This window comes from Typopeltis vanoorti, chromosome 15 (assembly GCF_054136105.1).
Source record: "Typopeltis vanoorti isolate ZY-2024b chromosome 15, IOZ_Tvanoo_1.0, whole genome shotgun sequence".
Taxonomy (NCBI): Eukaryota; Metazoa; Arthropoda; class Arachnida; order Uropygi; family Thelyphonidae; genus Typopeltis; species Typopeltis vanoorti.
In genome coordinates this window covers 109,290,304-109,314,231 of record NC_143563.1, presented here as the reverse complement: position 1 = coordinate 109,314,231, position 23,928 = coordinate 109,290,304, and the positions used below count along the sequence as shown (strand labels likewise).

The following is a 23,928-nucleotide window of genomic DNA, read 5'->3' as shown; positions in this document are numbered from 1 at the left end:
ATACATGCACCAGACAGTAACCATTCAGAGGAAGAAATAGAAAATTTCTCTGAAGAACTACAACAGGAAATAGATAATCCCAAAAATAGAGAACTCATGACAATGATGGGAGATTTTAATGCTAAAATAGGACAGTTCACAGCGGACAAAAAAGATGTGATGGGAAAATTTGGATACGGAGAGCTTAATGACAGAGGAGAACAATTACTCCGCTTCTGTAAAGCAAATGATCTAATGATTACAAACACACTGTTCTATCAACACCCTAATAATAAATATACATGGACATCCCCAGATGGTAATATAAAGAACTGCATAGATTATATCATCATAAACAAACAATGGAAAAGATCAGTAAATTATGTACGAACATTAAGAAGTTTTGATTTTGACCCTGACCACGAAATATTAACAGCCAAACTGAAGATAAAATTCAACAGGAAAAATAATATCAGAAAAGAAGAAAACATCAACCTATCAAAACTAAAAGATAGCTCAAGCAGAAGTCGATTTTTAGAACAGATGTGTTTGAAATTAAAACCCTCCATCTTCCAGAAAAGCAGAAAATACTGGGAAGAAGGAAAAGAAACAGTGTTATCAATTGCAAAAGACACTCTAGGTTCCAAACCCAAAATAAATAAACAGTGGATAACCCAAGAAATCATAGCTACCATAGAAGAGAAAAGAGAGGCCAAGATACTTGTAAACCAACAAAACAATGAAGAGAATAGAGAAAAATACAGCGCACTAAAAAAATAAAGTTCATAACCTATGCAAAAAAGCCAAAGAAAAATGGTTAGAAGAAAAAGCTAAGAAATGCCACTAAAAGTCTTCCATGATACTGTAAGAGAAATTACAAAGGAATTCTCAGCAAAAGTAGTAACAATGATAAACAACAAGATGACTGAGACCGGGAATACTGAATATATAAAAAAAATCTGGTCAAACCATTTTAAGACTATCTTCCACCAAGGAAACAAAACTACAATGCCAACAATAGAAGAAAATAATGACCACCCAAAAATTTTACAAGAAGTTAGATACGCAATAAAACAGATGAAAAACAATAAAGCACCAGGCATTGATACTATCCCTACTGAACTGTGGTCATATGGAGACAGCACATCAACAGAATATTTAACAACCCTATTCAATAAAATACTACAAACAGGAGAGATCCCAGATGACTGGAGAAATGGAAAGATCATCTCAATATACAAGAAAGGAGACAAAAGAGACTGCAGAAATTACAGACCAATCAATTTACTCCCTCACACCTATAAAATATTAATAAGAATTATACAGAACAGATTGAAAAACACTTATGAAGAACTGATAGGCATAGGCATGGTTTCCGAGGAAACTATTCAACAATAGACCAGATTTTCACATTGCACCAACTAGCAGAGCTTAGCCTGGAAGATCATAAAGAACTATATTGTTGTTTTGTGGACTTTAAACAAGCTTTCGATAACATCAACAGAGAAATCCTTCTTAAAATTATACTAGAAAAAGCAATAGACAAATATGTAATACAGTTTCTGATAAAATATTGCTTTAAGACAAATGCAATAATTAAAAAGGACACACTCACAACAGAACCCACAGAGATCCAAAAAGGAGTAATGCAAGGATGCCTATTATCCCCATGCCTATTCAACATATATCTAGAAGAAGTTGTAAAGAAGGCAATAGACAATGAGCCTGGAATCAATGTCAATGGTTTAAACATAAATAATATCAAATATGCAGATGATCTCGTCCCTTCTTGCAAGAACCCCAAATGAACTACAAAAGTTGATCAACAAGCTAAACGAAACCTGTAAAACATATGACATGACAATAAATATACAAAAGACAAAAGTGATGAAAATAGGGAGGAACAGAACTACCATCTCAGCCACCCTAAACGGAGAACAAATAGAACAAGTAGACACTTCATATAAATTGGATCATAACAGAAACAATTGATGAACTCAAAACAATCAAACACAGAATAGCGATAGGATGGACCACCATGGGAAAATTACAGAAAATCTGGAAAACAAACAAGATATCTAAGCAAGCCAAAATCAAATTATATGAAGCAATAATTATACCAACAGTCATCTATGGAGCAGAAGCGTGGACAGTTAAAAAAAGGCATTTGAAACGAAATGCTTAAGAAAAATAAATAGAACAAGTTGGATAGAAAAGAAAACAAACATCACAGTCAGAACTATTGTATAAAAAGACAATAATAGAAAAAATTAGAAAACAACAACTGAGATGGTTTGGCCACACTGTATGCATGGATGCAGATAGACTTCCTAACGTCCTAATCAATACTTTTCCAACTGAAAAAAGAAGACCCAGAATTACCTGGCTGAAATTAATAAAGAACATCTCGGGATGCAGAACTTTTTCGAACAGCAAGGAATAGAGAAGACTGGAAGATCCTACTCAAGAGAAGACTCAATCCATCTTAGACGGAAGAGAAGAAGAAGAAGAAGGGCAAATTCAGGGTTTAGGCAAGAGGAGAGTATGTTCCAAATACTGAGTACTCTGGATATCAGGAAAGCTGTGGAACTAGATGGTATTTTACCACAGGTTTTGAGAGAATGTGCTAAAGAACTGACAGCTCCGTTGACTTGGCTCTTCAATAAAGGTCTTGTGGCAGGAAAGGTACCCAAGGAACGGAAGGAAGGTAAGATAGTGCTGCTGCTGCTGTACATGGGCAGTAGCAGACCTGGAAGTGTCTAATTATAGGCCAGTTTGTGTGTCATCAATAGTTGTTAAGGTCTTGGAGAAATTAGTGAGGGACTATATACAGTGGTAGGCAGATGAGGATAATGTTATCTGTGAGAATCAACATGAATTTGTTAATGGGTGCTCTTGCTTTAGTAATATGATTGCCTTTTATAATAAAGTGACAAGAGCAGTTGATGAGGGAAAGGCATATACTGCCATTTTTTGGATTTTGCAAAGCCGTTTGACATAGTGCTGCATGATAGGATAATATTTAAGTTGCAGCAGATGGGTTTAAATGTTCGGGTTAGTCAAACTTGGTTCCCAGGATTTGAAGGGGATAAATTAACTGTGTAAAGGATAACAAAGATGGTTTCAGGACTGTACAATGTCAGTTATGAGGATCAACTGAGGGAATGTGGACTGCAGAGTTTGGTGGATAGAAGGAGAAGAGGTGATGTGATCGAGACTTTTAAAATGTTGAGAGGCAGTTACAGGGTAGACATTGGGGAGTCCTTTCGCTTTGTGGAACGGCAGAAAGGAGCAATGACAAGGGGCCATTCCTGGAAGTTACGAAAGGAAGCTGGGAGTAGGAGGCTGAGGAGTGGTTTCTTTGCATGGAGTGTGGTTGAACTGTGGAATGCACTGCCTGAGAGAGTGGTTAGAGCAAGAACGGACAGTGAGTTCAAGGAGTAGTAATAGACTTTGTGTTTTCTAAGAAGAACCTCCCACGATGAGTCTTTTGACCCCATGGAGACCTGAATAATAATAATAATAACATTTTTCCTACAAGGAGTGCAGCAGAGAGGCATAGAGTAGGACACAGTGGAGACACATGGTATATGATCTCCTAGAGGGAGAAGACACCTGACAGGACAGGACATTTTCTATTTGTTCTGAAAATACCAGTATTTGATGAAAGTCAACAATAAGCCTAATTTTAGCATTAACATAAATGCAACTTACTTGAGCATACTCACAAAAGGCTGTCCTGAGATCATTAAAGTGTTGATAATTAGCCATTTTTAATTTATTCCTTAACTGGTTTAACAGTGCTTGTTTTTTTCGAGCTCCTCTCTTGGGTATAAAAATTGGATCACTGATGCGATCCCTCAACAGCTGATCCATAATATGTCTTTCTGGATCAATACGTACTCCAAACTGGTAGTTTTCTGGCAAATTCTCTAATATTTTATTCCTTTCAAAGAAAAGCAATACAATAATCATTATAATAAAGAACTTGCAAATATGCAAATAAAAATGCAGTTATAAAGCTCTTCTAGAATAAAATATTAATTTGCTAGGAAGTTATTTATGTTTAGCCATCAGCCGAGTTTTTTCAAATTCCTTAAGTAACTTAGTGTTTTTTCTAATCAGAGTTAAGTTTATTACACTCACTTTATTAGACTAGTGTCCAAAAGCTAAAGTTGAACTACATTTTTACTTTATATGAAAAAATATTGATGAAAATGATAAAAATATAAGTAAAAGAAATATATGAAAGAGTCTGTATATGAAAAAATTTGGGTACTTAAAAGTTCAAAGCTGTATGTATAACTGAGAGAAGACCTCCATACAGCCTTTAATGGAATGCGGAGAAGCGACCAGGCCTTCCAACCTAATGTCCAGTCCTCACCTTCTCATGGTACACCCTGTTAGGTATCTACCTGGATACTGAAGGAATGGAACAACACGACAGAATTTCATGCCGGCTGGGGCGTTGCCCAGTTTCACCAGGGAACCAGGATGAACATCAAAAAGTAAGCTACTACTGGAACAAATACTGAAACACACCCCAACTCAACATCAACAGAGTAAAAGATTGGTGCTATCAACATAAGAAGCGTCAATGGCAAATAAATGGAGCTAGCTGAGGAATTGGGTAAGTACCAGATCGACATAATAGGAGTGACTGAAACAAAAAAGACAAAAACTGGTGAGATTCATACCAAATTTATTACAACAGTTATTCAATTCTGTCAGAGAATCTTGCAAACTTGTACTGGATTTATTTAGAGGTATAACATCTCTGCATAAAGTAAAGAGCTGAGATTAACATCTCCAATTTTCATATCAGGTTTAATACCACTTTCCTTCATAATGTGATCCATATAGATAATGAATAACAGAGGCAGTGATTAAATTCAGCCGGGCTCTCCGGGGCCCAGCCCCGAAACATTTTTATGCACCAGACCCTGAACATTTTTCTGTTTTATGACTTTTCTCCCTTTACGGTAATTAAGCCTAATGCGAACAGACAGCAATGGCAGGTTATTAAGATGTGCATATGATTGGTGCGGTATTAACCAAAGATCATGCGACCGAAAGATAAAAACATAAATAACAATTGAGTTGAAATGCAAACAATCTTCAATCGAATTCCATATGTGAAATTGCCATGACCAACAAAGCCACTCTTGTATGCTGGAATAGATCAGAAAATATTTTTCGCTGTGAAGATGAGTTTGAAAGAAAAATCGTAGAATCAAGGGAAATCCTACTGAACCCGGTCCACTTAAATAATAATTTAAGTTATAACATCCCAGATAGCCATGCTGCAGTTATTCAATATTGGCGTTCACATGAACTTGCATGCACAATTGCAACAAACAATGGCACGCCAGTTGGAACAACTTGAAAAATACAACGTTTTTATGTATCGATTATGTGAGGCAATTTGTACCTGTAATTTCCAGTTTGTTTAAATAATTCAATGATTATTAGTATTCCTTTCCTTTATAAATACCTGAAGAAGGCTGCTATATGCCGAAACTAGTAGTATTTATCATTAAAATCTTTATATGTTATCTCGGTCTTGGAGTCATTGAATCTATTTTTTGAAATGTATAACAACCGAGTAAAAACTAATCGCCACACACACACATATATATATATATATATATTAAAGAATAAATATTTAATGACTTAAACCGAGATAAAATATGAAGTTTTAATGAAAATGATACAACTAGTTTCAGCCTTTTACAGCCTTCTTCAGGTATCCACTAAAGTTAGAACACAGTAATAAAAATTGAAGTTACAAAAAACTGAGAATTACAGGCAAAAAATGCAATACATAATTGACACAAAAACATTGTATTTTTCCAAGTTGTTCTATCTAATGCACTATTGTTTGTTGCATGCGAGCTTGCAAGTTCTTGTGAACGCCAGTATTGAACAACTGCAGCATGGCTATCAGGGATGTTGTAACTCAAATTGTTGTTCAAATGTTGAGGATTAAGGAGGATTTCCCTGGACTCCACGATTTTCCTTTCAAACTCATCACTGCAGCGAAAAATGTTTTCGGATTTATCCCAGCAAACTGAGTGACTCTGTAGATCATCATGAGGATTGTTCGAGAAAAGAACATGACTGGATAGGGCAGATGCATGTGATCTTTTATAGGAGATGTCTCTCTTATGCTCCTCTATACAAAGTTCAACAGATTTGTTAATCTGTCCAAAATAAGGAATATTACAATTGCACCACAACTTGTAAACACCTGAAATGGATATTTCGAAGCCTATTAATCACAACCTGAAATATCCATTTCAGGTTGTGATTAATAGGCTTCGGATGGCTTATAAGAGAACAGACTTTAGGGATGTAGTGAAAAACGTCTTGATGTTGTATTTTTTAAGGACTTTAGCCAATTTATTGGAGACTGAACTAATGTAAGGTACTGAGATGCTACCTTTAAAATCAGCAGTTTCTGTAGTACACTCCTAAGATCCAGAAGAAATTTCTTAATCGTTTTTTCAGAATATCTATTTTGTTTAAAGATAAGAGAAAGGTGATTAATTTCTTTTTTGAGCTCATCTGGTTCATTTAAAAGAGAGCATGCTCTGTGTCCTAAGGTAGAAAAAGTTCCAAGCTTTTGTGGGGGAAAGTGATGAGATTGACAGTGCGGATATCTGTTGGTATGAGTGGGTTTTCTGTATATAGAGATTTTAAATCTATCAGAGTATCGTGTAAGAAATACATCCAGGAATGGAAGGCAGTTATTTCATTCTAGTTCAGCAGTGAATTTTATATTAGAATGCTGGTTGTTAAGATGAAGAAAATTCACGAGAGATGTGTGTCTGTGACTCCAAATGAAGAAAATGTCGACAACATAACGTCTCCAAAGTTTCGGCTTAAGTGAGAAGGACGATATGGCTTTCATTTCAAAATCTTCCAGGAAAATGTTTGCTAGAACCGGGATAAATGGTGACCCATTGCTAGGCCTTGGTTATGTTTGTAAATGGGGTCCCTATATCTGAAGTAGCCAATTGAATATAATGCTTTAATAAAGCAAATATCTTTTTAGACAATTTGTCCTTTAGTAATGTTACTTCCTCCTCCATAGGGACGTTGCTAAATAATGAGATAATGTCAACACTTGCTATGATATCATTTTCACTGATTGAAATATTTTTGATATACGATGAAGATTTATTGGAGAAACACTTGAGGTATTCTGCAAGATTTTTCGAAATCTTATAAGTAGGACCATCAATTACTTCCACAATTGGGCGAAGAGGAGTGATTTCCTTGTGGATCTTCGGAACTCCATAAATGTGTGGTATAAGAGGGTGTAGAGAGCATAAAGAAAGGCGAATATTGTGCGGAAGTTCAAATGTAGTCTTTAACAGATTGTTTGTGCAGTTTTGTAGTTCCCTTGTTGGATCATCCTGAAGAATTATTATTATTATTATTATTAAACAAGACCTCATGGAGTCAAAGACTCATCTAGGAGGTCCTTTTATCTCACACACATCTCATCATACTGTGTCTTAAACACATTCAAACTCCTTGCAGACACTACACTCTCAGGCAAGGCATTCCAATCACTCACAACTCTGCACAAAAAATACCTGCCTCTCACTCCCCTACTCACACCCTCTTTATACAGTTTCCAGGGATGACCTCTGGTTCTCCCCTGATCTCCCACTATTCTCTGTAGAACTTCTCCACCATTGATCCTATAACAACCCCTTAACAACTTGTAGGTCTCTATCATATCTCCCCCTCTTCCTTCTCTCCACTAGACTCTGCAAATTACATCTTTTCAATCTTTCCTCATACTCGACATTCTAGAGTTCAGAAACTACCTTAGTCATTCGCCTTTGGACCCTTTCCAACATCTCTTCATCCTACTGAAAACCAGGTGACCAAATCTGGGCTAGTCTATGTGTGGCATAATCAAAGCCTTATACAATGGAACAAGAATCTCCCTACTTCTACACGTCAGTGTCCTCCGCATTATTCCCAGAAGTCTTTGTGTTGTCTTCACAATTTTGGCGATGTGTCCCCTAAATTTTAGATCCTTATCCACTATCACCCCCAGATCTCTTATTTCCTCTACTTCCAACAATATATTCTCACCAAGCATAAATTCTGCATCCCATCTTTGTTTTCCAAATTTTAAAACCTTACATTTTGCAACATTGAACTCACATCCCCATTTGCTTGCCCAATCACTCAATTTATTCAAGTCTTCTTGCAAGGCCACAACATCTTCACTACTCTTTATGGTTCGTCTCAACTTTGCATCATCTGCAAACAACTGAATGTCTCCATCCAAATCTTCGCCAATATCATTAATATACAAGTTAAATAGTAATGGCCCTAAAACAGACCCCTGAGGCACTCCACTAGTACCTTTCCTTTTCCTGGATATTGCACCCCCATACACAACTTGTTGATACCTATCAGATAGCCAGTCTCCAATCCAATGCACTAATCTAATATCCAACCCCATCTGCTCTAGTTTGACTGTCAACTTATCATGAGGTACTCTATCAAAAGCTTTTGCAAAATCCAAGTATATTACTGCGTATCCTTCTCCTCTGTCCAAGGAAGCAGTCACTTTATTATAAGTAAGTAGATTACTAAAACATGACCTCCCTTAGCAAATCCATGCAGTCCATCAAAGATTATACCACTGTTGTCAACCCAACTCTGGATCCTAGTTCTCACAAGCTTCTCCAACAACTTAACCACAACACCTGACACACAGATAGGTCTACAGTTTGATGCTTGAGTTCGATCACCTCCTTTATGAAGTGGCACAATCTTGCCCTCCTTCCACTCTTTAGGAACTTGACCAAGTGCAAGACTCGTATTAAAAAAAAAATATGTCAAGGGAGGTGTCAACTCTCTGGCACATTCCTTCAGAATACGCGATGATATATTATCAAGTCCCACAGCCTTATTTACATCTAGTTTACTCAACTCTCCAAACACCTCTTGCTCACTTACAGACAGTCTCTCCTCCCCATCATCAACTGCTCTTAATCTCTCCATGAAGTCACATTCACAAGATTGAAAGATCTTTATGAACTGCTCATTAAGTATCTCCACCACAAATTCTACAACAGCTGTCTTTATGCCATTTCCTCCAATCAATGTCATCCTTCCATAATCATTCTTTCTTTTGCTGTCTACATATCGAAAGAACTCCCTAGGATTCTTTTTGGCTTAATTAGCTAACTGCTGTTCATACCTCTCTTTAGCCACTCTCACCAACCAAGTCACCCTCCTTGCCTGGTCTTTGTAGACCTCATGAAATTGGTTACTTCCACTTCTCTTATGCTGCCTCCATAATGCCCTTTTTCTCTGTATTGCATGCTTAATCTCTTTATTCATCCATCTAACACCTACCTTATTTATCCTTCTTACCCATGGTACACGTTCAGACATTGCATCTACTAAATATTTTTTTTTGAAAATCCCCCAAGCTGCATTGATCTCTTTTCCAGCTAACTCCTCATTCCATGCTACACCTGCAAGCTGTCTCCTGAGTTCTTCATAATCACCCCCCCCCCTTGTAGTTCCACATAAAACCTTTTCCCACAGAGGTCCTCGCACTGCTGGCAACCACCCAAATAATCACATCATGGTCACTCTCACCAATTGGTGGATGATTTGACACCTCATTGGTAATTATATCCTCTGATGAGATGACCAAATCCAAGACCCTTAATCCTCGTGTGCCCTCTGTTACATACTGTCTGAGGTAGTTATCCCTCAAAAACTCAAGAAACTCGTTTTCTTTACTTGTTTACTCATTTTCTTTACTTTCTTTACTTAGTTGCTATCTCTTCATTCCAGTCTATATTGCCATAATTAAAATCACCCATAATGATCACCCTTTTCTTATTTGCTTGGCTTATTTGACTATACATTTCACTATCACCACCATCCACATTACCAGGTCTATAACAACATCCCACCAAGTATTTGATTCTATTCACCTCTATCTCACACCATACTGCTTCAAAACCACTGGCCCAATTTCCCTCTTGCATCTCTACCTTGTATGGACATAACTCTTTCTCTATCATCAATAGCACTCCCCCTCCCTTTTTACCCCTTCTATCCTCACGAAACACATCATACCTTTCCATCTCTATTCCTGTCAGGATGTCGTCCTCATCTAACCATGTCTCACTTATTCCGACAATCGCTGGGTGCAAAGACACAATTAGTGCAACCATTTCATCCACCTTGTTTCTTATACTTCTAGCATTGGTATACAAACACAAGAACTCATTTCTGGATCTACAGCTAGTTCCACTGATACCACTCACTCGATGTGATCTCTCCATGCTGGACTGGGGCCATTTCCCTTTCTGCTTCTTCATTTTAGAACCCTTTGCAATTCCATCTGTTTCCTCTTGATCCCTGGTCACCCCATTACTTTCCTGCCTACACATGCTCTCACCTCCTCTTGGAGCATCCACCATTCTCACGCTGCGTACCCCTGTCCACCCTGAGCCTCCCCGTTTCCCTGCTCCTCTTGCACACCCATTCTTTCATTTTCTATACTCATACCACTCACTTCCCCATTCATATCCACTTCTTCAATCTCTCCTGTCTTACTCTCCTGCTCTTCCACATCACTGCCCTCTCGATCTGATTCATTCTCTCTATTCACTTCTCTACTTTCCATTAGCAGTCTCTCCAAGTGACTCACGCCATAACCACTCAAATGCAGTCCATTGCTCCCATACAGCTCACTTCGTCCCTCAAACTCATTCCACACATTAACAAACTGTACTCCCATCTCCTCACACATTTCAGCCAGAATATCATTCATAATCCTTGCTCTCCGCCTCATTTCACCACAATCATACCTAAGCAACACACTGACTACCCTTCCTGTCACACTATTCTCTTTTATCTTTCCAAGCAGTCTCCTGACATTCATTTTGACATGCTCTTTGTTCTCTCTCAAATCATTTGTACCAATTAATACAATTAACTCTTTTGCTCGCTTCTGCCTCATATTCAATGCCTCAATCACTCTACTCATTTTACCACCTGGAAAACATACCTTGTGCATTTCATCCTCTAGCACACCTTTAATAATGGGGTCGCCATACAACGCCACTCGCTCATCTTTCGTTAACTCTTTCATGCTATCATGATTTATTTTAATAGTTTTGACCTGAATTCTCTTAATTTCATTCCGCATCCATTTCATTTCTTGCTTCATCCAATCCAATTCACCTTCCGAACCTCGCGACACATTCTTTCTATCATTAAATCTTTCTAACTTTCTAACTCTCAACCCCATCTTCTCACTTTCCCTCTCATTCATCCTTCTTTGTTTCCATACTTTTGGTCCAACATACGTCCAACTTTCACTATCATTCTTCTCACTTTCACTCTCATTTATCTTTCTTTGGTTCCGTACTTTCGGACTAACATGCGTCCAACTTTCACTATCATTCTTCTCACTTTTACTGTCATTCATCTTTCTTTGGTTCAGTACTTTCGTTCCAACATGCGTCCAACTTTCACCATCATTCATTCTTTTTTCGCTATCATTTATTCTTTTGATTTTTTTTACTTGCGATTTCTGCATCACGGCATTTCTACTTTTATTTGTTCTCTCAATTTCATTTCTTTCCACCTCACTTTTGTCCCTTTTAATATCCGTTACGGTTGTCAAATCGCTCTTTTTCTTTTTTTCCAGATATTTTAATCTTTTTTTTTTCCTATCTTTCTCACCATCCTTCTCTTTCAAACGTGCACACGTGACACAATCGGTACTAGCACTTTCTGTCATCAATTTCATATTCGCATTCATCACTTCCTCATTCAGGTCACACTTCACACACACACACACCCTTCTTCCATCCACACTAAACATCCCCAAATCATTTATGTAATCGAAGGAATACATATAACAGACCTCACACTTAACGAAACGACTGAAATCTAAATTAAAATCATGGAATGACAATGCCGCCGTCATTTTTTTTTTCTCTGAAGGTTACTAGGTCTAATAATAACGATTTTGTAATTTAGTTTAGGCAAGAAAAAACCCCCACACTAATAATATCGGTAGAGTACAACGTTTACAGCTGCTCTTATTTAAACAATTACACATATATACTTAATTATTCCTAGTAAAACTTATCTGAATCAGGAGCTCTTCAAATCGCGTCCGCAGCGCTTGGCTGACTAATATGTAATGTTGTCTTCAAGCAAATGAAGCATTTTATTGTGGTAATCTTCAGAATTGAGGATGACTGTGGCATTGACAAACAATCTGTTAAAGACTACATTTGAACTTCCTCACAATATTCGCCTTTCTTTACACTCTCTACATCCTCTTATACCACGCATTTATGGAGTTCCGAAGATCCACAAGGAAAACACTCCTCTTCACCCAATTGTGGAAGGAATTGATGGTCCTACTTATAAGCTTTCAAAACATCTTGCAGAATACCTCAAGTGGTTCTACAATAAATCTTCATCGTTCATCAAAAACACCATAGACTTCGTTTCTCATATCAAAAATATTTCAATATTTCATTATCAAAAATATTTTTCTCATATCAAAAATATTTCAATCAGCGAAAATGATATCGTTTGTTGAATTGTTGGGAGAGTGCATGCTTGCCGCATCACATGAACGCTAGTACATGATTACAGCTGAATGACTATCTGGGAGGTTGTAGCTCAAGTTATTATTTAGATTTACAGGGTTGAGGATGATTTCCCTAGATTCTACGATTTTTCTCTCCAATTCATCATGGCAACGAAAGATGTTAATAGATCTGTCCCAGCGGACTGTATGACTTGGGTTTTCATCATTAGGATCAGCCGAGAAAAGGATATGGCTTGATAAGGCACTGGCTCGCTGTCTCTTGTAAGCAATGTCCCTCATGTGTTCCTGCATACATAATTCAATAGATTTGTCCGTCAGCCCAAAATAAGGAATATCACAATCACACCATAATTTGTACACACCAGGATATTTAAGATGATGATGACAAGGTTTTGGGTGGCTTATTAAGGATATATATATAAGTAAGCAAACAGTTAAGTTTGCGTCTGAACTTAGTTCAAGTCTAAAGGTGATGCAACACCAGGGCAACTCATTGTAAAGGTGGTTTTATTGATCACTATTCTTAGTATTTTCCATAATGTAAAGCACATCTCACTAAGAGATGTATACTGCAATACATTATGGGTGGGGTCACTACCCAGACCGGTTTCAACCTTTTTTGAGGTCTCCTCAGTGAGTAGCAAGGTAAAAAAACTTATTTACATCTATATCTCCTCCAGAGATTCTTATTCAAAATAAAAACACCTTGTAGCAACTTGTATAGGTAAAGTTGATAAGGCTCTGTATTACTAAAACCTTGGTATCTAAACAGGATAAATGGGGCAGTTAAGAGATGCACTTTAAAACTCATAGAAACCAAGTTTGGGATAAAAAGTTATCCTCTATCTCATCTATTGATCACTCTATCTGGGGGATACTGAGAAACATCAGAAATAAAAACAGTTCCCCCCATAATCTCAAACCAGGGCTTAGTTCACACAGATGTAGATAAGGCAGAGGCCATAGTGAAGAATCTAGAGGAGCAGTGCAAACCCTCTTATAACAACTTAGATTTCAATCACTTGTACAAAATCCACAGACAGGTCAGACACGCTTTAAAACTCCCAGATACCAGTGCTGACCATATTGCACCCGCATCACCTGTTGAATTATATGATATTATTAAAAAACTTAAGAACAATAAAGCTCCTGGACCAGACGGCATCTCAAACAGGGTGATCAAGCTGCTACCTCAGAAAGCTGTAGTGCACCTGACCAGTATAATAAATGCAATCTTAAGATTTCACTATTTTCTTTCTACCTGGAAACTGGCTGATGTAATTCCTATATAATACCTAGACTTGTTTGCCTAAGTTTAGGAGCTGTTAAACAGAAGAGAGGCATAGCAAACAGAAAAAGTGTTGGATGAGGTCAAATTTTTGTGCACCAATTCGTCTATTTTTGCACAGGAAGCATGTAGCCAGTGGCAACAAAAATTGCACAATCTTTTTTTTTTACCCTTTTTTTTTATTCATGACATCAGTTTTACAGCTGTGGCACTTTATATTATCAATGGGTTTGTCAGAAGATGACGACGCTATGGTGGCAAGCCACAAGGTGCTATTTCGTCGTTGGCCTTTCTTGTCACCATTTTTGCTTTGCACGGTAGACATATCGTGACTTACATGTGGCTTGTGGCTGATTTTTAATTGGAAAGATAACTGATTTGATGCACTACAAGTACTTGCAGGTTGTGGAGCAGTCATCAGCTCCTTATTACCACTGTTAAGATTTGCATTTATTGATTAATTTGAGCAAAAACACTTATAATAATGAGAAAACGAGGGAGGACAAGTTTAGAGTACCTTATCCAAAGGTGCAGCTGGCAGTATGATTCTAGTTTTCATAAATCTCTGAAAAGCTTTATTTTTTAACTTGACTACTTCTATTTTTTTTTAAATTCTAAATTCTTTTCTCTAAGCTTCACATTATAATAGAAAATTTTGAATTTTCTATGTGTAACCTAAGAGCAAGACCTTGTCCAGGTTACGATATGCATATAATTAAAGGAATTTATGTAATCCATCATCATTATATATATATATATATATAGAGAGAGAGAGAGAGAGAGAGACAAGAATGTTAATATGCTAATAAAAATCAGAGGAGACGAGTAACATTGCTAACATATATAGAAAAAACTTTCTTCTTTGTCATTTGGGGATGAAATTAAAACACACACACATTATATACAAAATAGCCATACTTATTAACTTTAATGAAGGCACAGATTTTCATACTATAACTTATAGCATATCATCAGTGTGTTGATACAAGCAAATAAAAAAAAACAGGAATACAAGGTACATACAACAATCAGTTTACCCATTAAAATTGGTTGCCACAAGCTTGAAATTGATATATTAAAAACAATATTAAAACTGTTCTTGATGTTTAGATAAGATCAAAATCTCCCATACTTTTGGAATGGAGAGAGACAATCATTCTGATTCAGGTTAGGCTGATGTGAAAGGACTTCACAACTATCTTTGAAAAGGGGTTCATAATTTTTTTTTTTTCCATCCACAGAACAGCCTATCTGTCCAAAGCATGTCAAATTATATTTACAAGGAATCTGATGATAGAATTCACAGTTTGTCTTTTGTAACAGATGAGATATTTTGGTGATAAGAAAATATGTGGGATCAAGGTGATACTTCTTCAAAATTCTACTGATAAGTTCAGAGATTCCAGAAACATAAGGGACTGAAACCGTGTGGTCTGTCAAAGAATCCTTAGGTGTTGGAACATAGGAATCATTTATCTGTTGGATTTGATAACGGTTGTAACCATTTAATTCCATTAAAGTTTTTGAGAAGTTCTTGTTGTAAACTTTAGGAAGAGAAGCATACATTATATGCTCTATTAATTAATTACTTGATAACACCAGTTTTTTTTTGGGATGCATGACAAGCAGACTTTTGATGAATGTATGAATGATTGACAAAGTTCTAAAGACTGTGCAAGTAAGAAGAATGTCCACAAATGACAAATTTCCAGGATTTTGCTTTTCCATGGTGAACTGAATGCATGGGTGAATGCTATTGTTCCAATGTAGGGAAGTGGTAAGTTCATTTTCAAAATGAAAACAAACAGAAAAAATATCATAAATGTAATGAAACTATGGAGAGGATTGGGAATGAATGGATGAGAACAAGGTATCTTTCAAATGGTTTAAGAAATAGTTTGTCAAAAGTGGAGACAGAGGGAGAGATCTTGCTTTCTAGCTAAAATATCCTGACTGTATAACAAACTTAAAAATTTTCACGACATCAGGCATGATATGGTAACATTTATTTCCAAATTTAAATTTTCACCTTGCACTTCACAAGTAGTTTTTTACCTCCTCTCCTCTTTCTTAATAGGAAAACATCAGGAGAAGATGATATAAACATAGAACTATACAAAAACGCAGAAGAAAAATTTAATGAAAGATTTTTGAAATTTTTTAATATGGTTTTGATGTCTGGAAAAACTCCTAACTCTTGGAAAAAAGCACTGGTTATCCCAATCTGTGAAATGGGAGATAAAGACGACTGCAATAACTATAGGGGAATTAGTCTGCTAAATACAGGAATATTAAAAGAGAAGCTTAACAGTATTATAGAGGACAAACTACTAAAAGAACAAAACAGTTTCCGTAAAAAGCCGATCCTGCATACATCCAATTTTTACTCTAAAATTATTAATACAAAAGAGAAGAGAATTTCAAAAAGAAACACATGCGGCCGTTATTGATTATGAAAAAGCCTTTGACTATTAATTTTTAGTAGACAAAAATTGTTTAAAATATTAACCAACTTAAATATACCAAACCAACTCTTACAATCCATTCAAGAAATATATACAGGAAATAAAATAGCAGTTAAATTAGAACACACCTCAGAATGGAAAGATATTTCAAGAAGTTGAAAGTTTATTTTTCACTTGGTTAAGCTATAATAAATTTAGTTTAATCCTTTATCTTTTGTGAGCAAACAAAGTTTGCACCTGAAAATATCTTCAGGACTGGGGTCAGGTAGCACAACACCAGGCAACTCGTAGCAAAGGTGGAGCAAGCTAACATCACTCCTATCTCAGTATCTCCCATAATGCAAAGCACATCTCCTTGTGGATATGTATAATGTTATGCATTAAGGGAAGGGCCACTACTCAGACTAGTTTCGACCTTTATTGAGGTCTCTTCAATGGGAGCCAGGCCCAGAAGTAGAGATACTAGGCAGAAGCAATGGCGAGGTCATCTTTACCTATAGGAATTGCCAAAAGGTTTAACCTTTTTAACCTTTGCTACGAGTTGCGAGTTACCCGGTGTTGTACTACCTGACCCCAGTCCTGAAGATATTTTCAGGCGCAAACTTTGTTTGCTCACACTTGGATAAAGGATTAAAGTAAATTTATTATATTTCAAGAGGAGTATGACAAGGATGCACCCTCTCATCTCTGCTTTTCAATATATATATATAAATAAAATTATAACAATCTGGAAACAGTATAACCCATTTGGATACAAATAACCCCACAAATGAAGATAGATACACTATTATTTGCAGATGATCAAATAGTATTAGCTACATAAGATGATTTACAAAGATTATTAAAATCATTTAATGATATCTCAAAACAATATAATATGACAATATCTAAAGAAAACACAAAAATAATGGCATTCAAAAACCCAATAAGAAGTCAAATAGTGATAGATAATAAAATATTAGAACACGTAAACACTTTCAAATACTTGGGAAGTGATTTATCATATGAAGATGAAAAAGATATAGACACTAAAATATCAAACTTTGTCAAAGTAAATAGCATAATGTTAGATCTTGAATGAGGACTCTTTCAACAAAAGAATCATTCATTCAAGATTTAACAAGAAACAAAATTCTGAGCTAGAAATACTTGTACTCTTAGTTAAGAAAGCAAAATATAAAAGAAAACATGTTAGAATTACCTTAGAAAGAAGTAAAATAGAGGAGAAAATTGTATGTCTAAATAGAATTATATTGTTTAAAATTATTGATGTCAAACATATACACTATGTAAGAATGTATGTCTGAGTGCAAACAAAGGTCCAAAGGTTGCTAGCTAGCTGCCCACAATGATGTAACGCCCGAAGCAAAAGTGTTCGTGGAAAGCGAACGGAATTCGCGTTCTACGAATAGAGCGCTCATCGAAGAGAGAGGTATGACACCACTTCGTAAGAGCGAATAGGAAGGAGCCATGAATAAGATTCGAATGTGGAAAGAGGGTGCTGTAACAGGATAAGTATGAGTTCACGTGTGTTTGAAACCCCTGTTTTTTTTTTCTGTTCCTGTTTTCTAGTGTGGACCAGCAGTGCTGACCAATTGAACGGCGCCAGACGGTAATCTCCTTCCCGGTTGCTAACTGAAGGAGTCGGGCATGCTATACACAAGATGACGGCAGTTCTCCAAATTGGGCCATCGGTAAAGCTTTCACCAATGTTGAGATAGCAAAGGATTCTCCTTTTGATGGAGGTCAAACTAGCAACAGCAATCCATGAGATGAGCGAGTGTCCAGCAAAGAAAAGTGGCCATTTCGTAACGAGCACGTGACTTCCACGTGGTGGCAATCTACCGTAGCAGAAAGATATCCCCTCACAAAGGACAGACGAAAGAACCACGACTTCTTCACGTCAAGGTGATAAAGTACTGAAACTCTTTTACGTATGTAATAATTAACTTTAGAGGAAAGAAGGAACAAGATTCTGACTAGGAAGAAAAAGAACTTTAAAGTAACTTTGTGCTCAGTGATTTAGTGATTGTGTTGGACTGGTAGTCTGAGAACTTAAGATTGTGCAGTTCCTAATTTAATGTAAAGGGGTCAAAATAACAGAAAGTTTAGTTTAGAAATTGATCTTATATTTTGTGCTATGTGTGAACCTAATTCACCCATGGAATGAATAGTATACTTGTCAGTTTGAATATTTCTTATTTGCTTAACTAGTGATTTAGTAATGATTTCAATGATTTGCCTTTGACATTAAACTTAATTGTAATCTCTTTAGTCATTTAATAAATATGTTTTTCTATGTAAGCCTGAGTTTTGTCTGAGCATGAGACTGATTTTACCACTCATAAGATTACAGATCTATGCATAAGGGGAATATAAGGGGAGTTAAGAGTAATTTGGCAATGACTGTATGCTGAGATGTCTAAAGCTACTTAATTCCTTTAACAAGGTTAGGTAACACTTAAATTCTGGGAAACTTTCTTAGGACAAGAAATTTCTGTCCTTGGGCTCTGACTGGTGCAGCTGAAACAAACAAATATCGTCAGAGTCCAAAAAGGGGAACGGGCCCCAGAGAATTAGGTTAGAGATATTCTTAGTATGCACAAGAGAAATAATAGTAGTGAAAATATAGAAAAGTAATGACGTAACAATAATAAATAATATATTAAAGCCATCCCTAGTACAAAAACACACTAGAATCAGACTATATAATATCTTGTCTAAAACCAACTTTACTATATGGAAGTGAAACATGGACCATAAAAAGGAAAGATGAAAAATGAATTGAAACAGCAGAAATGAAATTTCTCAGAAAAAAAGCAGATATACCAAGTGGGACCATAAAACAAATGAAGAAATTTTACAATTCCTGAACATAAAATCAATTAATTACTACATAAGACAGTATAAACAAAATGGACAGAACATGCCGGCCTGGTTGGCCGAGTTGTTAGTGTATCCACTCTCCAGCCAAAAGGCTGGGGGTTCAAATCCTGCTGTGGACATGGATGTTTGTGATTGTGAAAATACTAGATGGTGGGCGGTAGATGGCATTGGTGTAGTTGCGGTTCGTTGTAGTTGGTGGATTGACTGGTGGACAGAGAATTGTAGAGTGGGTGCCCTCCCTCGATAAGTCTTTGGACTCCCTGGAGGTGTCATGTAATAATAATAACTTAAATCAGCCTGAAAGAAACAAGAAACGGAAAATCACCTGGAGAAGATAAGCTAGGTTCAGAACTATATAAATATGCAGGAACAAGATTCAAAGGAAGACTCTTATTATTTTTAAATAAAATTTACTCAACTGGTATCCCCCCAATAGAAAGGAAAAAAGCACTTGTGATTCCTATCTTTAAGAAAGGTAATAGAGATGACCCTAAAAACTATAGAGGTATCAGTATACTAAATTCATGTTACAAAATATACAGCAGAATCTTAAATAACAAACTAATGAAATATTCCGAAAACTTTATTCTAGAGGTACAAAATGGATTTAGAAAAGGACGATCATGTACAGACCCAGCCTTCTGCCTAAAATTAATAATAGAGAAAAGAAGAGAATATAATTTAGAAACACATATTGCATTTATTGACTTTGAAAAAGCATTTGACAAAGTTAAAAGAAACATATTATTTAACATATTAAAAGAAAGACAAATACCAAATAATATCCTAAAAGCTGTCACAAGTATATATGAAAATAATCAAATACAAATAAGATTAAATCATGAGCTATCATATACAAGAGAGATAAACCAAGGGGTCTGACAGGGATGTCCCCTCTCAGCAACTCTTTTTAATATCTACTTAAATGAAATAATAATAAAATGGAGTAAAAATTTACATCAAGGAATTAAACTTTCACCTACAGTTAACTTAAACACTCTCCTCTTTGCAGACGACCAAATAATAATTACAAATTCTGAAGATAACTTACAGAAAGCTATTTTAAATCTAAATGAGATATCCAAAGATTATGGTATGATAATATCAACGGAAAAATCAAAAACTATGGCCTTTAAAGGACAAGATCCAGCAAGAACTAAAATAGTATTAGATAACAAGATCTTAGAACAGGTGAATTCATTTAACTACCTAGGATGTATGATCACTTATGAAAATGAAAAAGATATAAACATAAAAATTGCAAAATATGTAAAAATAACAGGAGTAATTAACTCTATATTTAAACCAAACCTAGTTCAAAAACAAACCAGGCTAAAAGTATACAATACATTAGCCCTACCGGTCTTAATGTATGACAGCGAAATCTGGACAATAAAACAAAAAGACAAACAAAGATTAAGAACAGCAGAAATGAAGTTTATGAGAAAAACTGCAAAGTATACCCTATTTGATCACAAAAGAAACGAAGATATTATGAAAGAATTAAACCAAGAACCAGTAATTGAAAAAATTAAAAAATATAAACATAGATGGATGGAACATGTTCAAAGAATGAAAACAGAAAGATTACCAAAACAAGCCTTAAAGTACAAGCCATTAGGAAAAAGAAAACCAGGACGTCCTCTTAAACGATTCAACGATGACTTCTAAGGCCGGAACAGGCCATACTAGGCCTAAATCCTTGATATGTATGATGATGATGATGATCGAATGGACAACAGCAGACTACTGAAAATATTATAGATATAAAATAAATGGAAAAAGATGAATCAGAAGACCAAGAAAGAGATGGCATGCGACCAGAACAGGCCACTGGCCATGTTAGGAAAAAGAAATTTTCATCCATTATCTGTGCCTGAGTATGAAAAGGCTTAGGTTATTTAAAAAATAAATTTATTAAAGTTGCTAATATTTTGCTGGTTTTCTACCAAGAGTCTTCAGAGCACGATTATAACAGTGAGAAGCATGCATTACTGTACTAAATAAACATGATAAACAATTCAAATTTTAACTAAACTGAACTAATGTCCTTACATGGCATTCTCTATGGAACAGACAACCAGAAAATTAACTTGCAGACGTCAGGCTTTCAGGTCTCAAAATGATGGCTCTCCCAGAACTTTGGCACACTAATGTTGCCAAGTTGTTGAGTTTAGGAGAGTGCTTCATAGCAACACTGATTCTAAAAATAGTCTCTCAGACCTATAATGACTTCTAATGTGGATCTGAGAGACTATTTTTAGAATCAGCAATTTAATCCACCTAATCCTACATGAAGGAGCATCCAGAGCAATTGAAACTATAGCCAAAATTCTCTGCAAATATGATTTCAATGCCACTTTCAACTTCATATATCTTTCATTCAGCTTTTACTTTTATCAGTTCTTCTAGAGATCTATTTCATCCTTTTGCACATCCTCGAATGTATAAAGTTCTTTGTGCTTGAAGTTTGGATTACTTTGGAGTGACTGGTAGATCAGTTAACATCAGCCTTGAAGAACACAAAAATTTCATTTGCGATCATCTGTATGGCAAGTCAGGAATGGCAGGCCATGCTCTGTTCCACACACATTGGTCTGAGAGGCTATTTTTCGAATCAGATCAGCTACGAAGCACTTTCCCTATCTTAACTTTATGGTTTATCAAACCCATCAGGGTGTCCCATTAGTTAAGTTTCAGTTGCAATTTGAACTGTTCAGAGCACAATTATAACTGTGAGAAGTATGCAGAACTTCTTTATTTAGATATCAGATACCAATGAAATATCAGTAAGTTTAATAAATGTATTTTTTCCTCTTTTGGTGTCATTTATACCATGAGGCCCTTATCTGTGCTCTAGTTCTCAAAGCAGTGTGACAAGGCTGTACAAGAGAAGAACTAGGCATATTGCAATTGATTTTCATTGAAACCACTATCTCCCTTTTATGTTTCTCCCAAATTCTGAAATAGCTGCAGAAAATTATAAACACATTCAAAATTGATTTTGAAAGGGCTAATAATCTGCTGCAGCTATTTCAGAATTTGCAGTTACACTTTCTAGTCTTTTAGCAAAACTACTGACCATAACTTTTATCTAACCCTGCTTAACACCTCTTCTGCACCCAGCAGTTCTACTGCAGCATTACTACAGAAAAGTCAATCTTCCTTCTTACTTTTCCTCAAATTAATCCTGTATAGACAATCCTTATCTATGACCTCCTACCATTCTCATTAAACATTATGCCTTCTGATTTTCTGACAAAAAGAGATCACAAGAATCTTGTGTCCAAACTGGATATCAAAACATTTCCTAGTCACGGTGGCATTTCTTTGATTGTTCTAAAGATTTGTACACCAGAACTGCAGAATGTGCTATATAGGTTTTGATTATTCTCGACTATTCCATTAGTATTTAACCAGCAGCCTGGAAATTAGCCCATATTAAACCCATTCCTAAGAGGAGCAAAAAATCTTTAGTCATCACATTACCACCCAATTTCACTTGCTTCAGATCATCTTGCTTATATCATCCACCTTTGGAAAAATACCATAGCTGTGATGAGAAATCTCAAGTGGTTGTTCTTGATATAAGAAATTTCATCAGGTATGCCATAAAGGCCTATTAAATACAGTTTTAATAGGCCTTTATGGCATACTTTATGGCATCATACAATCTGTCTTCTGAATTCTGTAACTAGGTTTCCAGCTTTCTATATGGATGCATATTGCATGTGATGGTGAAGGAATCTTTACCCCCCACCCACCCTCCAAACTCTAACTACTGATGCCAGTGTTCCATAAGGCTCCATAGTTTTTTCAACTGCTTTTTCGATACATCAGTGGCCTTCTTCAGTCAACTGCAAATCCAGTACATAATTCCTAATGACAGTACACTTCACTCCTCTTTCTCAGCATTACACAAATATAAATTTTAAAAAAAATCTAACTTTTGTGTTAATCTTCTTATAATCTTAATATTTTTAATCTTTCAGGCAAATGCAGGTGGGTAGAAATACAGTCAAAAATAAATACAGTTTATTTTCATGCTCTCTTTCAGTAAGTGAATTTGACTTTAAGTGCTCGTTAAAACAGCCCTTAGCATTATTGCAGAATGCAAGTAAAAAAATGTAACAATTTATCTTTTCAATAAAAGCAAAGAATTTTGGAATACTATGATAAGTTGCCCAAAATGAGTCGGCATAGTGCGGCTGTACATTTAAAAATGTCACAACCACTCTTGTGTAAGATCTTAAAAAAAACAGATCAAACATTGAAACTTCAGCTCTTACTGGTGAGAAAACATAGATTGGAAGAGAGCTTGATATGGTAAGGATACGTAAGATGAATCAGCATTAAAAATTTGGTTTAGTAATGTTTGTGAAAAGAATTCTTCGATTAATTTGATGTGTCAAAAAGCAGAACTTACAAAAACGATGGGCAAAAAAATTTCACTGCAACTGATGGATGATTTAACAGGTGGAAAAAGGGAGAGAATATTGTGTACAAGCATACAAGAAGAAAAGAGTGCTGATTTTTTTTATCAGCTGATGCATGGATCAAGCGCGAGTGGCCAAAAATTATTGTTGAATATTCTCCTGAGGATATTTACAATGTAGATGAAACAGGACTATTTTTGTGTAATAAATGAGCATAGTTACTTGTTTATATATGAAAGT

General features: G+C 35.9%; 1 protein-coding gene across 1 annotated transcript in view; it reads right to left on the bottom strand.

The window, feature by feature from the left end:
* LOC150099067 (EF-hand domain-containing family member B-like) overlaps positions 1–23,928 on the bottom strand; it is a 175,142-nt gene that overhangs the window by 27,630 nt on the left and 123,584 nt on the right. The window contains exon 5 of the mRNA XM_090405805.1: positions 3,694–3,925. Coding sequence (XP_090261931.1) covers positions 3,694–3,925 — 232 coding nt within the window. The remainder of the gene's footprint in view (positions 1–3,693; positions 3,926–23,928) is intronic.